Source organism: Phascolarctos cinereus, unplaced genomic scaffold (assembly GCF_003287225.1).
Source record: "Phascolarctos cinereus isolate Bilbo 61053 unplaced genomic scaffold, phaCin_HiC Scaffold_4;HRSCAF=312, whole genome shotgun sequence".
NCBI classification, from domain to species: domain Eukaryota; kingdom Metazoa; phylum Chordata; class Mammalia; order Diprotodontia; family Phascolarctidae; genus Phascolarctos; species Phascolarctos cinereus.
In genome coordinates, this window is record NW_027555847.1 from 474,511,445 (window position 1) to 474,526,636 (window position 15,192).

General features: G+C 36.6%; 1 protein-coding gene across 2 annotated transcripts in view; it reads right to left on the reverse strand.

Moving 5' to 3' along the window:
- Positions 1–943: 943 nt before the first annotated feature.
- Positions 944–15,192, reverse strand: part of UBXN2B (UBX domain protein 2B) — a 45,651-nt gene continuing 31,402 nt past the window's right edge. The window contains exons 6-8 of one of the 2 annotated variants that reach the window (XM_021005930.2): positions 5,569–5,706; positions 3,705–3,866; positions 944–2,951 (exon numbers count right to left, since the gene is read on the reverse strand). In XM_021005930.2, coding sequence (XP_020861589.1) covers positions 2,789–2,951; positions 3,705–3,866; positions 5,569–5,706 — 463 coding nt within the window. In that variant the 3' untranslated portion in view covers positions 944–2,788. Of the gene's footprint in view, positions 2,952–3,704; positions 3,867–5,568; positions 5,707–15,192 lie in introns of those variants that run through there. The other variant, XM_021005931.2, reaches the window with a different exon arrangement.

Consider the following 15,192-nt stretch of genomic DNA (forward strand, 5'->3'; position numbering starts at 1 on the left):
AATATTAAATATTTACAAATATTTGCTAGGCATTTGCTGATTCCGGGGGAAATAGATACAAAAGCAAGACAGTCCCTGCCCTCAAGGAACATACATTCTAATGGGGAAAACAACACACACAATGAAGTGGTAGACAGGGAAGAGTACTGGCCTGTAAGGTCACTGGATTGGTCTGTGGCACAAAAAGTCAACTGATAATGACTTTCCAGAATCAATGGTAGCGTTCATTCAATTACAGTTCCTAGAGCAAGGGAAAGCAGGAACTCTATGTACAGATACAGGGTGGAAGGCTGGAAAATGGCTGGAGTAAAAAAGTATGGTTGGATCTGGGCCTGCCTGTATAGTGAAGTCTCATCAATCAGGACACCCTCACCCCCTCCAATAGTGTACAATTTCACAAAGCTACTCTGAAGCTTTTAAACTTAATAAAGATTTCACATTTGGAACATCAACAGCTAAACTAATGTTTCTTTACTGCTGATAGATACAGATTGTTTTATTCTTAGGATACACCCTTTCCCACCATTTTGCTACCAGCACTAGAGAAACAGAATAGGACAACAAAGGACAAAAGGACATTATCTATGGGGGTTTTTTGTTGTTATGGTCGGTTTTAATCAGCTGCTGTGGCTAAATAATTCAGGTAATCAGCCTATGTGATTTTTGGCTAGGACTTTAGTATTTGGACAACAGGCTGAGTCTGGGGCTGGGACCATGTTAAACCCAGTTTGATAGAATCTAACTGTGTTTTGCCCACCCTGGATCTATCCTAATGAGGCATCAAAGCAGGGTTTTTGTTGAAGATGGTTGTCACATATTTTTAAAAGCTGATTAAAGACATATACCTGCATATACACATATAATGACTTGCTCTGACTCCACTCTAATAAAAATACAGATCGAAGAAATTTTGAATAAGAGAAACCAGTGAATTTATCAAGTACAAACTTCTTTATTAATTAGCATAAACTGAAAAACATTGTTTACACAATCATGCAAAACTACTTTTTGAGGTCAAAATTTAAAATAAATTATATTAACTTAATAAGCAAAAGTCTTTCAGGAAAACAGCATTCAATAAAGTAAAATATTATGAAGTATTTGTTAAACTAATGTTATCTCTTCTGAGGGTTTGATTTTCTTTTCTTACATGGGTCCAAGTATTTTGGAAGAAAGTTATGCATAAACATGATAGCCAATTTTATACATGCAGGCCACTCTCATCAAATGTAGAAGGAAACCCACACAAATGAAATTTCAAAGAATACAACAGGGTTGGGGCTAAATTTGTTCACAATTTTAACTTGCGTATCACCACAGGGCTGTTTCAAACTACTGGCAAGAGGCAAGTATCTCCTCTATTCTGAGTAAAACTTGGGGTTGGTGGGAAAAATTCTCTCAAAGGGAAAGGTTAGCAGCCTCATTATTAAAACTACTTGCAGAACCAGGCTCTGTCTATGTCCAACGGGAGAAAAAAGTGAACTGTTTTCATAATAGCTTTGTCAAGTTCACTTACTCCAGTGCTATAAATTTAGTAATAAAATGGCAGTGACAAAGCATAGACAGACATTCCTAAGTGCCCTTGTCATAGAACATACTGGGGAAAAGCTATGTAAGCAAAAATGGTGACTTTGAAAGAAATAAAAAAGCATTATCCCAACACTTCAGATGTTGCCATTCATATCATCACTTATCTCTCCTGTATCATAGTTCTAGTAACTATTTCAAATATCTATGTGGACAGTTTTTCAGGCTAGAAATGCCTGAAAAGGACCATCATAATAGTATATTTCAAAGAGATTACAGGAGTTACCTCTTTCTCTGGCAGTTTTGCCAGGGGGTAGGGAGGGATAGAAGGTAGTGTGTCCTAGGCTGAACAAGACTGTGGAGGACCAGCAAACAGCAGAATTCTACCACTTGACAGCATTTGCTTACATCATTACCTCTAGTACTGCTGGCATCTATATGTTTTTGTCTGGTGTTTGAGATGGTAGTAGGATTAGAATGGAGAAAAATTATATATGCTTGAAGGTCAAATTAGATTATTTGATATCACAAAATTAATGCAATTGATGGAGATGCATATGCAAAAACTTAATGTATTGAAAAATGACTTTTTGCATAATTAATCTGCTTCTAAATCAGAATATAGTTATATTTTCAATATAAATTATAGTGAAAGAAAAATTTCAGTTAAGCTGATCAAGAAACTTTTGAATGGCAGTTTGTCAACATAGCATCAAAATACTTTAGTGTAAATCTTACCAAATATAAGTTATATATTCAAAAAGGTGGTTTTATTTTGCAAGGGTTAAGCATATTTTAAAAAACTGTCATGTCACTGTGGAAGTAATTCATTTTTAGTAGAGAATTATGGAATTTATAAACATAAGGAAGTTCAGTTATAAAAAATTCTAAAAATCCAAATGAACAATTACTGTATTGGACCAAATATTGGCTACTCCTGGATACAAGCTGTATCCTCCTTTTTTTCCTTTCAAAGAAATCTATAGCTGAATATTTAGGGAAAAGTTACTGACTACATTCAGGTTTTATACAAGCCATATTTGGAGGGAAAGTGTGGCCTATATTTGGACCAACACAGAATAGAAAAAGTCCATTCATAAAATGGATTTACGTACACTGGAGCTGGAAGACAGAACAATAAAACCAAGATTGATCTGGGAAAAAAATAGTTGTGGTGATTCCTATTTTTTCTGAAGTACTTTTTTTTCCTTTTTAAAAATATGGCACATTATTTATCCCACATGCAGAGATAGGAGCAAGATTACTTTAGCTGTTGAAGAATCACAGTGTTAAGTATATCTGCTTCTTGAAGCGTCAGGCTTTCATCAGTTAGCTCTTTGTTTGGAAATGATGTAACAAGAACAAAGCCAAGAGTTGCAAATTCAGGGCGGGACTGTACAATAAATTCTCGGACATCCACGATCCTGAAGAAAGGACATCATAACAAGTTATGGTTGAAAAGATTTGTTTATTCTAAAGAGATTGAGGATACCTGAAAACAGAATTACAAACATTCCCCAATAATCTTGTTTATATGACTAATTTTCACTATGCAGATTTGTTTTCTTTTTTTTAAAAAAAAGCAATGTTCAAACCAGTCTCTTTTAGGTTGATCATAAATTCCCAAATAGTGAAGTTCAAAATGAATAAAGGTTACATTATTAAATAACGGTTTTCAGAAAAATTCAGATATTTATAATTTCTATACATTCACTCATCAATAATGTCTCTATACATTCCAGCTCTCATGTTTTAGAATCCGTGGGAAACTATGCTTTTTTTTTTTTAGGCAATTGGAGTTAAGTGACTTGCCCAGGGTCAAACAGCTAGTGTCAAGTGTTTGGTCTGAGGCCGGATTTGAACTCAGGTCCTCCTGACTTCAGGGCTGGTGCTCCATCCACTGCGCCACCTAGCTGCCCCGTGGAAACTATGCTTTCTGTTTTGATTTATTTTTGTATGAATATTAAGATGCAGAAAAATACTTGTCATGTAAAACTTTCTTACATTTAAGGGCACTTTTATTTTTCATTTTTCACTGAATATTTTCGAAGGTACATACCCACACCATTTATATTTCTATATTATTAAAGTCATTTACTATTTTGTATAATTTTAAACCAGATGTCATAATATATGCTTATTGTAACTGATAGTTTGACAGTATTGTATTAGCTTACCTATGTGTATGGTTGAATCTTTGTATCAACCGGCTTCCATCTGCTAACCTGATTTGAATTTTTGTTGTTGGCACTGAATCATCAACAAGCACAACTGCATTTACTATTGACTTTTCCTCCTCTTCAGGGGAAGAAGGTGTACTGACTATTTCAGGTGTAAGACTAGGAGAAGGCAGAAAATAAAAAGAATTCCAAACCAGAATTTGCAAAGAAACCCAGCGTTTTAGCAAAAATGTAGTTAAATAAAACACTAACACAGTAATAAAGATGATTCAACCTTTCTCCCAACTAATGCAGTACCTGATGATTCTCAATCCCCCCCCCCCCCAGTGGAAGCTGTCAGAACACTGCAACTTTTGAGTTTGCTATGCTTTCCACTCTCATCCTAGGGTTTCAAACATAAATTTTACGTTAATTATGAAATTTGGAGCATTCATCTACTTGAACTATTGTCAAAACCTTTCTCTTTCTAACCTGTTAATCAGAATATTGTCTGAGCAGAGACAGAAACGATCAAATATATGATAAAGTTTGGGAGCTATAAGCACCTTCGCCTTATTCTGTTATTTGTATAAATGTTCAAATAATATTTAAAATAGATATCTATTAACTCATTCTAATGCCTCATTATATTACACAGATAACCTTAAATCCTCAAGCTAATAAGCATAATTCTTAGTACATTTTGCCAATGGGGAAAATCTTGGTTACAGTCTCATAGCAGACTGTCCAGAAGGGCTGTCAAGCCATGTCTGAACAGGCCCATCATTAGAGGCCTGACCACAAAGGGATGATATATTTTTTTTGCCATGGCAACCCAAAGAACAAAAGCACATAGTCTAGATGGGCCTGCTTTCATAGAGTTAATGGAAAATGGCAGAGAAGGGGACAGAAGGTGCTAGGAATTTAGAAGTTCTTGAGACTCTCTTTAATTATTAAATTATTGGTTTCTAAATGTGATCTTTGCCCAGTGAAATTGGTTGACACACTACAATAGAAACCAAAGCACATTTATGCTTATTATTCTTTATATAAAAATTTGAATAATAATACATTTTAGCTACTTAGGACAGTTCGGAACTTCTCAAAAAGGTGAATAAATGAACTGGTTGGTATTTAATTACTACACTGAACCCAATTCTACCAATCAGAGATATGGAGCTAGAAAACTGGGGATGAGAAAATAAATTTTGTCTTCATAATTGTGTCTGCTTACTTTCAACTGTACACAGATGAAGACACTCTGAGTATGAAGGTACAATGATGCATATATATTGAATAGTAGGAACATTTGTTGAGCACAGAAAAAAACAGCAATATTTTTTCATATGATTTGTCAAAATTTTTAAAAAATATAACTGAATTTCTTTTATGAAGACTTTCATTTCTAGAAGATCTATTAATTGAGGTATAACTATAGCACAACAGTCTGCACATGGAGAACTTACTTATTATTTTTAATTGTATACTCTTGACTTTAGAGATTCAACACCTTAAGCCTATAGAAATTTGTTGCTCTGTTCAACTTATCCATTAGTTTTAGAACTAATTAATTCTATTAGGCTTGTATAAGTAGGACTATGGGGCAGACTTAGTTAAAAATGAGTAAAGGCGTGGAAAACTCCAAAGGAGTAAATCCTAGTAGAACTCAATCCAACTAGTTTTAATCTTGATCAAAGTCTGGCCTTCCTCTCTGTAGAGTCAATGGTGTTTTGGTGCTACCTGTCTGTCTCATTCTTTAAGTTTTTAATGTAATGGCTTTCATAATTCAAGAACAATTTCTCACAGTTGATATTTCTTTTTTCCTTTCCCTCCCAACCCTATGCTAAATATGTAAAAAGTATTTTTTTCTTTTGTGTTTTACCTTCCAAGTTTTTGCCCTTCTCCACTAAAAGCCTTGAATCGCAATCTTGGTTTTATATATTCTTGCTCCTGGTGATCCTCCATATCCAAATTCACCTGTCCACCATGGACCAGTCGCTGAAGCTCCAGAGGAATTTCACTTTAAGAGAGGGGAAAATTTAATTGATTGTTATTGTAACCAAATTGGGGTGAGGAGGGCAAAAATGTATTAGTACAATAGCCTTAAGTAGAAATTTTCCATAAGGAAATTAAAGCTTGATAGCTTTTATTTCCTAAAGTTTTATAAATTCATTATATGATTCTAGGGGTTACTTTTAATTTTTGGGATAGCAGAACCTTGAACAAGTCACATCTGAATTTCTGTTGATAAAAGAAAATTATGATGAAATTCTCACTGATTTTTTTCAAAAACTATTTTGTGAAATAAAAATAACACATTTCATATGTGAGCTCACTTAAATTTACACATTACTATGCAGACTTATGTTTTCCCTTTCTCTCACCATTCCTCTCCCCAGTACCAATTTCTGCTGCAGTGGGAAAGGCACTGCTTTTGCTATTCACTAGCTGAATACTCATATTGACTTGCCTCCAACCCCTGGCTCTGCCCCAGGCCACTAAGGCTAAATAACAAATCCTCAGCCTGGATCCCTGGTAGCATGTGAGTGATCTGTTGATTATCACTACTTGATAATGGCAGGATGGGTTAGGACTTAGAAAAGTAAGGACCTCTTGTAGCTTGTTCATAAGCATTTTTACCTGGAGAAAGATTTTAAAAATTTAAAGGTGAATTTAAACATGGAGTAACATGGCACTCCATTCACTCAGCTCAAAAGCTTTGGAGACTGTATTTCCTTCTAAGACTCATAAGTCAAACTTACCTTATGTTTCACTGACAGTATTAACAAAGATTATTTTCATATTCACATTTATAAAACACCAAAAAAAATTAATAAGATTTTAAAGATAAGGACAGTGTAATTTGTAGATACATTCAGGGCTGATTATAGTACAAATGCAGATCACAAAGTTCCTGATAATTTAGGGAAAAGGAATATTTCTATTGTTTGAGATCTACTGACAAATTAAAAAAACATAATGGTAAGACTTCAATACAAATAAAACAAACCTGACTAATAAAATTTTAAACTTGACTAAGCACTCAGTCTCAAAAATCATTTTAAAATATCAAGTTTTCACTAATATATACAGCTTCTAAGTGGAAAGTGCTACAAAAAATAACCAAGTGATTTTGGAACCAACTGACATAGTAAAAGATTCACTGATGCGTTTTCAGACTTTCTCATCATTCTTACCTAACTGTAAAGGGAGTGAGTAAAAGGAAACAAGTTACAAACTTCTTACTGTCCACTGTCAATATCAGTTAACAACCTGGTTTTTTTTTAAGGCAATTGGGGTTAAGTGACTTGCCCAGGGTCACACAGCTAGTAAGTGTCAAGTGTTTGGTCTGAGGCCGCATTTGAACTCAGGTCTTCCTGATTGTAGGGCCAGTGATCTATCCACTGCACCACCTAGCTGCCCCAACAACCTGTTGTCTTGAAGTCTGTGATGGCAAGGATATGTTTTATTTAAACTTTCTTTTCCCTTTAACATCTAGCACAGTGCTCTGTCTATATTAGGGGCTTAATGATTATTGAGAGGTATCATGGTGTAATGGAAGGAGTAGTCAGCATGGAGTCAGGAGGGACCTAAATTCACATTCCTACTCTAATGCTTCCATATTACATGACCATTGGAAAGTCATCTAACCTTTTCTGTACCTCATAATAAGGCCTATAGCACTTTCCTCCCAGGGTTATGAAGATATTAGATAACATATATAAAATACTTTGTGACCCTTAAGATACACTATCAGCCATTTTTACTATCATCAAATGAATGAATAAATCAAAAGACAACAAGAGTTATTATCTACTAGTTTTCCTCATTATCCTCAACACTTTCTCAATTACTTTAGATTGGGGGGGTCACAATATTCCTCTCCAACTGATTTCATTATCATATTCTGTGATATTCAGTGTCTATGTTTACAACACTGATAACCTAGCCTCAAGATTTCTCTGTCTTGAACTTTATCAACTTTTATCTCCATTTTATTTTAGACACCTACAAACACAATAGTACCTTAGATGACACCAACACTCAAATGCATTACTGCCAGACATTGAACTCATTAGAATGTGAACTCTCTGAGGAGGGACCACATTTCTGCCTTTCTTTATATCACCAGCATTCAGCACAGTGCCTGGCACAAATTCTGAAATTCCTCTCCCTGGTTATAATCAATAAACTACAAACTCCATGAAGGCAGAATCTGTTACTTTGAATTTTTATGGCCCGACATAGTAAATGTCATAGGTACTTAAACAATGTTGAAAAAAACTGAATTGAACTTTTTTACTTATTACTCTCTCAACACCAATCTGAATCTATTGTTTACCCTCACTGAGCACTCTAGTCCCTTGACTTCTCTCCAGTGTCTCTGTCTACTACTCAATTCCTCTACTCCATCCTTATTCTAGCTTTACTTACCTTCCTATCCAGGGTAAAATTTATATTTGGCTACTTTAAAAACTCACTATCATTTGCCCTCAGATTTTTCTGCCACATCTTCCTTGCTAATTCCCAACCCTATACACTCTCAACTTGTATCACTCTGGCTCTGAGTCAGTGATTTAGTCTACTGCAAATTAATGCTATCTCTCCTCATCTGAGAAGCCTCAGTGAAGCTTGGTAGCTTTTATTTATCTTTGATTAACTGTTTCATGTTCCCAACATCAGCTGCTCTAAAGCTTTTATACTCTCTCTAAGTCTCCCTGCCCCTATCCCCATGCATTCTTGGGATCTTCTGAGTATATTCTTCCTCACATAATATCCTAATGTTTGATAGACCCAAAAGCAAACTATTAGGATAAGGCCTCCCTATTCAACAACAACCATCAGGAAAACTGGAAAGTCATTTAGCAGAAACTAGGTTTAGATCAACGTCTTTTACACCATGAAGCATAATAAGCTCCAAATGGACTTGAAATGTAAGTACTACCAAAAACGTTTTGGTAACATTGAAATTATCCCCCAAATTTTTTAAAAAAGAGAATGAAAGGAGATACTCTGCATGATGACAGTTAGGAAGAAAATTCTTTTTTTGTTTTCTTTTTAGGCAATTTGGATTAAGTGACTTGCCCAGGGCCACACAACTAACGAGTGTCAAGTGTTTGCTCTGAGGCCGCATTTGAACTCAGGTCCTCCTGACTTCAGGGCCAGTGCTCTATCCACTGCACCACCTAACTGCCCCAGGAAGAAAATTCTTAACCAAACAAGGCATATGTAGAGGTGATTATAAAATGTAAAACAAATAATTCTGGCTACACAAATTAAAAAGCTTTACACAAACAAAAGCAATTCAAGTAGAATAAGAGAAACTGCTGACTGGGGTAGACTGGGGTAAGTCTTCAAAACAAATATCTTTGTAAAGACCATACATCCAAGACATATAGGGAACTGAAACATACATAAGAATATGAACTACTCCCCACAACATAAAATGGCTAAAGGATATAAAGAGATATACTTACCAACAACCACATGGAAGAATCTCCAAATCAGTAAGAATATATGAAACAAAAACTAAAACAAATCTGAGGTTTTACTTTATGCCCACTGGATTATCAAAGATGACAAAGGATTAAAAATGTTAAGTGTTAGAGGGAATGTGGAAGCAGGTGCTCTATTTCACTGTTGGCTCAATAAAGATTGGTTCAACCACTCTGAAAAACATGGGGAAGTATACTAGAAGCCACTAAACTGTACGTATTATTTGACCTATCGGTATCACTGGCACACAGGCCATGGAGGTCAATGACAGGAGAAAAGAAAAAAACAACACTTAAAGTCATCATAATTCTGATCAATGCAGCTTCCAATCTTGACTTCAAAAGGAATAACAAGTCATGATTCCTCAAGAAAGAGATGACAGTCTTGTAGGTGTGGAATGAGATGCATGTCAGATATGGGGTATGTTTTGATTTATTCTGCCTAACTGTACGTATAAAAGGGAAGATGGAGGGGAGCATCACTAGAAAGTGACAGATGTTTTTTAAAAAGAACATCAAAACATTAATGAAAGTTAATTTTTCAGAAAAGTATACACTACCCCTATTTCAAAATTTCACCATTATCTCCTTCACACATATTCATCTCCTTCCCTCTTGTCTCAGAGAAGAATTGTCTGTTCCATCTTTCTGCAGGCCAACCCCTCTAATCTGTACTCTTTAAAAAATTCACACATATACATATATACACATGCCTGTATGTATAGATGTGTATTTGCCCTCCCCCCAAAATGGGCAGCTAGGTGGTGCAGTGGATAGAGTGATGGACCTGGAGTCAGGAAGAAGAGACATCCTGAGTTCAAATGCAGCCTCAGATACTTATTAGCTGTGTGATCCTGGGCAAGTCACTTAATCCTATTGTCCTCATCTGTAAAACTGAGCTGCAGAAAGAAATGGCAAACCACTCCATTAAAGAGTCAAGCACGATTGAAACAACTAAACAAACAAAATATCCCCCCCAACTTTCCCCTTCCCAATTAATAATGAAAAAAATTCTGTTATAAACATACATATAGTCAAGCAAAATAAATTTCCACATTAGCCAGGGTAAAAAGGAAAAAAAGTCTCATTCTGCACTCTGAATCCTTCACATCTCTATCAGGAAGTGAATATAATATTTCATCATTAATCTTCTGAAGCTGTGGTTAAGTCATTATGCTGAATCCCTAATTCTTTCAAAGTTGTTTATCTTTGTCATTGTATTTTAATTATTTTTCCTGGCCTTGTTTATTAGCTCTGCACCAGTTCATATAAGTCTTCCTGGGTTTCCCTGAAACCATCTTCTTCATCATTTCTTATAATACAATAATGTTCTATCACATTTATATATAATAACTCGTCTGCCACTCTCCAATTGATAGATACCCTCTCAGATTCCCATTCTTTGCCACCTCAAAGGAGCTATAGATATTTTTGTATATCCTTACATAAATTTGTTTTGCTTACAGCTGTTTCCCACAATCTAATCTCCCTCTAGAATTCCCACTCCTTCCTTCTCCCTATTTCCCTAATGAGTAAAATGTATTTTTGTACTGTGAGTGTGTATGTACGTACATGTATTCTTCCCTCCTTTGACCAATTTAGATGTCAAGTGCTTCTCCCAATCCCTCCTGTTTGTTTGTAGATGTCTACTGTGTACCCTTATTACATTTCCCCTAGCCTTTCTCTCCCTGTCCCACACAGTATATTGTTCTTCCCCTCTCTTTCTATTCTTCTTTTAAGATCATGCAAACACGACAGAATTCCCAGCCCTTATTTAATTAGACTGCCTCTATGACCCTTGATGAAGACAGGGTTCAGGAGATGACAAGATTCATCTCCCCATATTTGAATTTAAGTAGTTTATCATTGTTTAGTCCCTTGTGATTTTTCATTCATGTTTACCTTTTGTGTTTCTTTTGATTTTTGTGTTTGAACTTCAGAGTTTCTATGCATCTCTGGTATTTTCATCAGAAATGCTTGGAAATTCTCTATTTTATTAAAGATCCATTTTCCCCCTATGGGATTGTACTTGGTTTTGATGGAATTCTTGGCTATAAAACCATGTCCTTTGCCATCTGGAATATCATATTGTATGCTCTTCATTCCTTTATAGTGGTAGCTGCTAAATCATATATGATCTTTCTTTCTGGCTGCTTGTGATATTTTTTAATTTGACCTGGAAGCTCTGGATTTTGGTTATGATGTTCCTAGGAATTTTCATTTTGGGGTTTCTTCCAAGAGGTGACCAGTGGGATTCTTTCTATTTCTGCTCTGCCTATGGTTCTAAGAGATTTTGGCAGTTTTCTTTTAAGATTTCTTAAATTTTTTTTTTGGTCATGGCTTTCATGTAGTCCAATGATCCTTAAATTTTTTTTCTCCTTGTTCTGTTTTCCAGGTCAGTTGTTTCTGTTATGAGATAACTTACATTTTTGTCTATATTTTCCCCCATTATCTTGACTCATATTTCTTACTGTCTTATGTAGTCACTGGCTTCTATTTGGTCTATTCTAATTTTCAGGGAGTTTGTTGATGGGGTAAGGTCTTTGTAATTCTTGTGCCAAATTGTGAATTCTCTTTCCATTTCTTTGTTCCCCAGTTCTTGTTCCTCTTCTATTTTGTTTCATACAGCACTCTCATTTAATTGATAATTTTTTTTTTCTTTTTAAAAACTTTTGCTTCATCTCTTTCAGGGATTCTAGTCCAACTGGTACCCAAGCTGTGATTATCTTTGAAGCTTTACTTGCAGACATTTCGGAATCATCCTCTTCTTCTTGGTTTGTGTCTTCAGCATCACTGTCACCATAATACCTTTCTGTGGTAGGATTCTTTTATTATTTGCTTATTCAGCTAGTGTACTTTATGACTTTGAATAGGATGTTAGGACTGGGGTCTGTGCACTTCTGGAGGGAAGGTCAAGGCTGATTGCTTTCTTGGGGGTACTGAATTTTGGGTTACTCTTGATAGCTCAGTCTGAGGATCTGCAAGCATCAATGTTTCCAAGCGGTCTGAGCCAGGGCAAAGTTTGAGTGCTGCTCTCCTGGTCTAAACTCTACAAGCTCCTGACCTGGGTCTGAACAACTACAGATTGCTGCTGGACTCAGCCATTATCGGTCAGCTGAAATGTTTTGCTGGTTCACAGTGACAAAACTCAGATTCCCACTGGCCTGAGACTCCTATCAGTGTTATTTTGCTGCAGACATCCAAGTGAACTGGAGACTGGAACTGCAAACCCATTCTACTCCTGGGTTTTGAGCCAAATTGCTACTGAATGCTTCTAAACTCCCTCCTCTCAGTACATAGCCCACGACCTGTGACCAATCCTCACCTGGACTGCCACCCTTGGGCACAGGTTCCCCCTCTTCAGTCTGTCCTGAATCTGTGAGCCACAACTTGGTAATATGTGACAAAACTGCCAGTTAGCGCCTGTTCTTGCAGTTTGCATGAAGTCACAGTGCTCCATATGGGTCTGGGACCACATCCTCCCCTTGGACACATCCTTGCCCTGTGCTTAAGGGCTCTGCAAGGGGCTTGCTCTTTGACCACACCCCACCTCCAATATCAAAGATCTATGTCTCCTTATGCTGATCTTGCTGGAAAAATGACTCACTATGACTTTTTCTTGGATTTCCCCCTCAGAATTCAATATGGCACTTTTCTAGATATTTCAAGGTTTTGGGGGGATTTTTTTGAGGGGAAGAAAGTTGGGGGAGCTCAACTATACTTCTTCCTGTTACTCTGCCATACTGGCTCCACTGCTTTGCTTTCACTCTTGATCCCATCTTCTCTTTACATAAGTGCTTCACTAATTAGGCCTCTATTTCATGTATTTTCACTGAAAGCAGCATGGTACAGTGGTTAGAATGCTGGTTCTGGATTCCAAGAACTTAAGTTCAGATCTTGTATATGACACTGGGCAAAGTCAGTGACCCTCCAGGGATTTCAGTCAGTGACACAGTCAGTCAGTCAGTCAACAAAAATTTAAGTGCTCACTATGTGCCAGGCACTGAGCTAAGCACTAGAGATACAAATAAAAGCACAAGCATATCATGAGAGAGAGCTCATATTCTAACAGGGAACTGAAATTCTAATGGGGAAGGCAACGTGCAAAAAAAACCTGTACACATCAGATAAAGAGTAAATGGAAGGTAATCTCAGAGGGAAGGCACTCAGGGGCGGTGAAGGGGAGGGACTGGAAAAGGTCTCCTGTAGAAGGTGGGACTGGAGCTGAATCTTAAAGGAAACTGGGAAGTCAGGAGACAGAACTAAGGAGGGAGAACATCACAAGCATGAGGAATAACCAGTGAAAAGGCACAGAGTTGGAAGATGGAGTTTGTGATGAATTGCAAGAAGGTCAGTGTTACTTAATCAGAAGAACAAATGAAAAGTAAATTATAAGAAGGCTAGAAAGTCAGAAACAGAGTCAGTCTGGGAATGGCTTTAAAAATCAAAAAGAAGATTTTAAATTTGACTCTGGAGGTAATAGGGAGCCACTGGTGTTTATTATGTAAAGAGTGAAGGGGTGGGGTGACAAGGTCAGACCTGCACTTTAACAGCCTTTTAAAGGGTGATGTACTAAATGGTCTGTAAGGTCCTTTCCAACTCAATATCTATTATTCTAAATGTTGGTTCCTTAGCCTTTGCCTATAAACATGCACATACTCCAAGTTAAAACAGAACAAGAAAACCCTTCCTTTGCCCTAGTTATCTCTCTGAGGTACTATCTTCTTTCTCTTTTCTTATTAACCAAAGTTCTCAAAAACGGTAATTTATATTCCACTCCTTCACTGCCAACTCACCTCTTACCACTTTGTAATTGAGCTTCTGCCAGGAAGAAGAAGGTGATAAAACCTTACTCTTCCCTGGTTAGACAACTCAAGTTTTGTAAAGTGATTGATATTAGAAAGTGCCAAACTTCACTGTTGATATAATTCACCTTTACTCCTTCTGTTTCAGTAGCAGACCTTAAGCATGGTGATTCTGAGATTGATTAGGCACAAGGAGTGATATGCAGCAGTGTGAAACCACACTAAGATCCAAAAAATCAGGTTAGGCAGGCAAGCTACAAGCATTACTAAGCATTTACTATGTGCTAAGTGTTAGGGATACAAATAAAAGTAAAAAGAATGACAGTTCCTGATCTCAAAGAACCTAGATTCTCATGGGGAAAGACAACACAAAAAAGAGAGCAATAAAGCAGGGGCGCATGGTAGGAAAGTCCAGAGAATCAGGGACATAGCAGAGGAGAATGAGGTATAGCGGCATTGGGCCCCTCCCTAAAATGAACGCTCCAGGGAGAACTCACCAATAGGAAAAAGGGACCATAAGGATATTCTAGGGATAAGAGAACTGACTTAATGTAGGGGAAAATTCCAAAGTAAGAAGGCAGCTGAGACATGGTGTTGGAGTCCAGAAGAAACCTGAGAGGCCAGAAAGTCTAGCCCACTTATTTTAAGATGAGGTAACTGAGGTTCACAGAAGCTAAACGACCTACCCCTGGTCACAAAGGTTTTGACTTCGACATTCTTGCATAAGATATACTAACACAAACACTAAAAAGTGTCTATTCTTTAAAGAACAAGGGAAGAATTTCCAGAAAAAAAAATACACACACACACACACACACACACACACACACACACATACACACATATATATATATATATATATATATATATACATACACACACACATATATATATTCTTGGGGGGGGGTGAGGCAATTGGGGTTAAATGACTTGCCCAGGGTCACACAGCTAGTAAGTGTTATGTGTCTAAGACTGCATTTGAACTCAGGTCCTCCTGACTTCAGGGCCGGTGCTCTATCCACTGCGCCACCTAGCTGCCCCTCCAGGAATATTTTTAAACAATGACTCTGTAAGGTTAAACACAAACTGTTTTCTGCAAATCTAAATAAATCTAAATAGATAAAATAAAAAATAATAAATCAAACATAAAAATAAAAAGTATTTTCCATATCTGTCTGTATTTTATAGATATAAAAAATATGTATT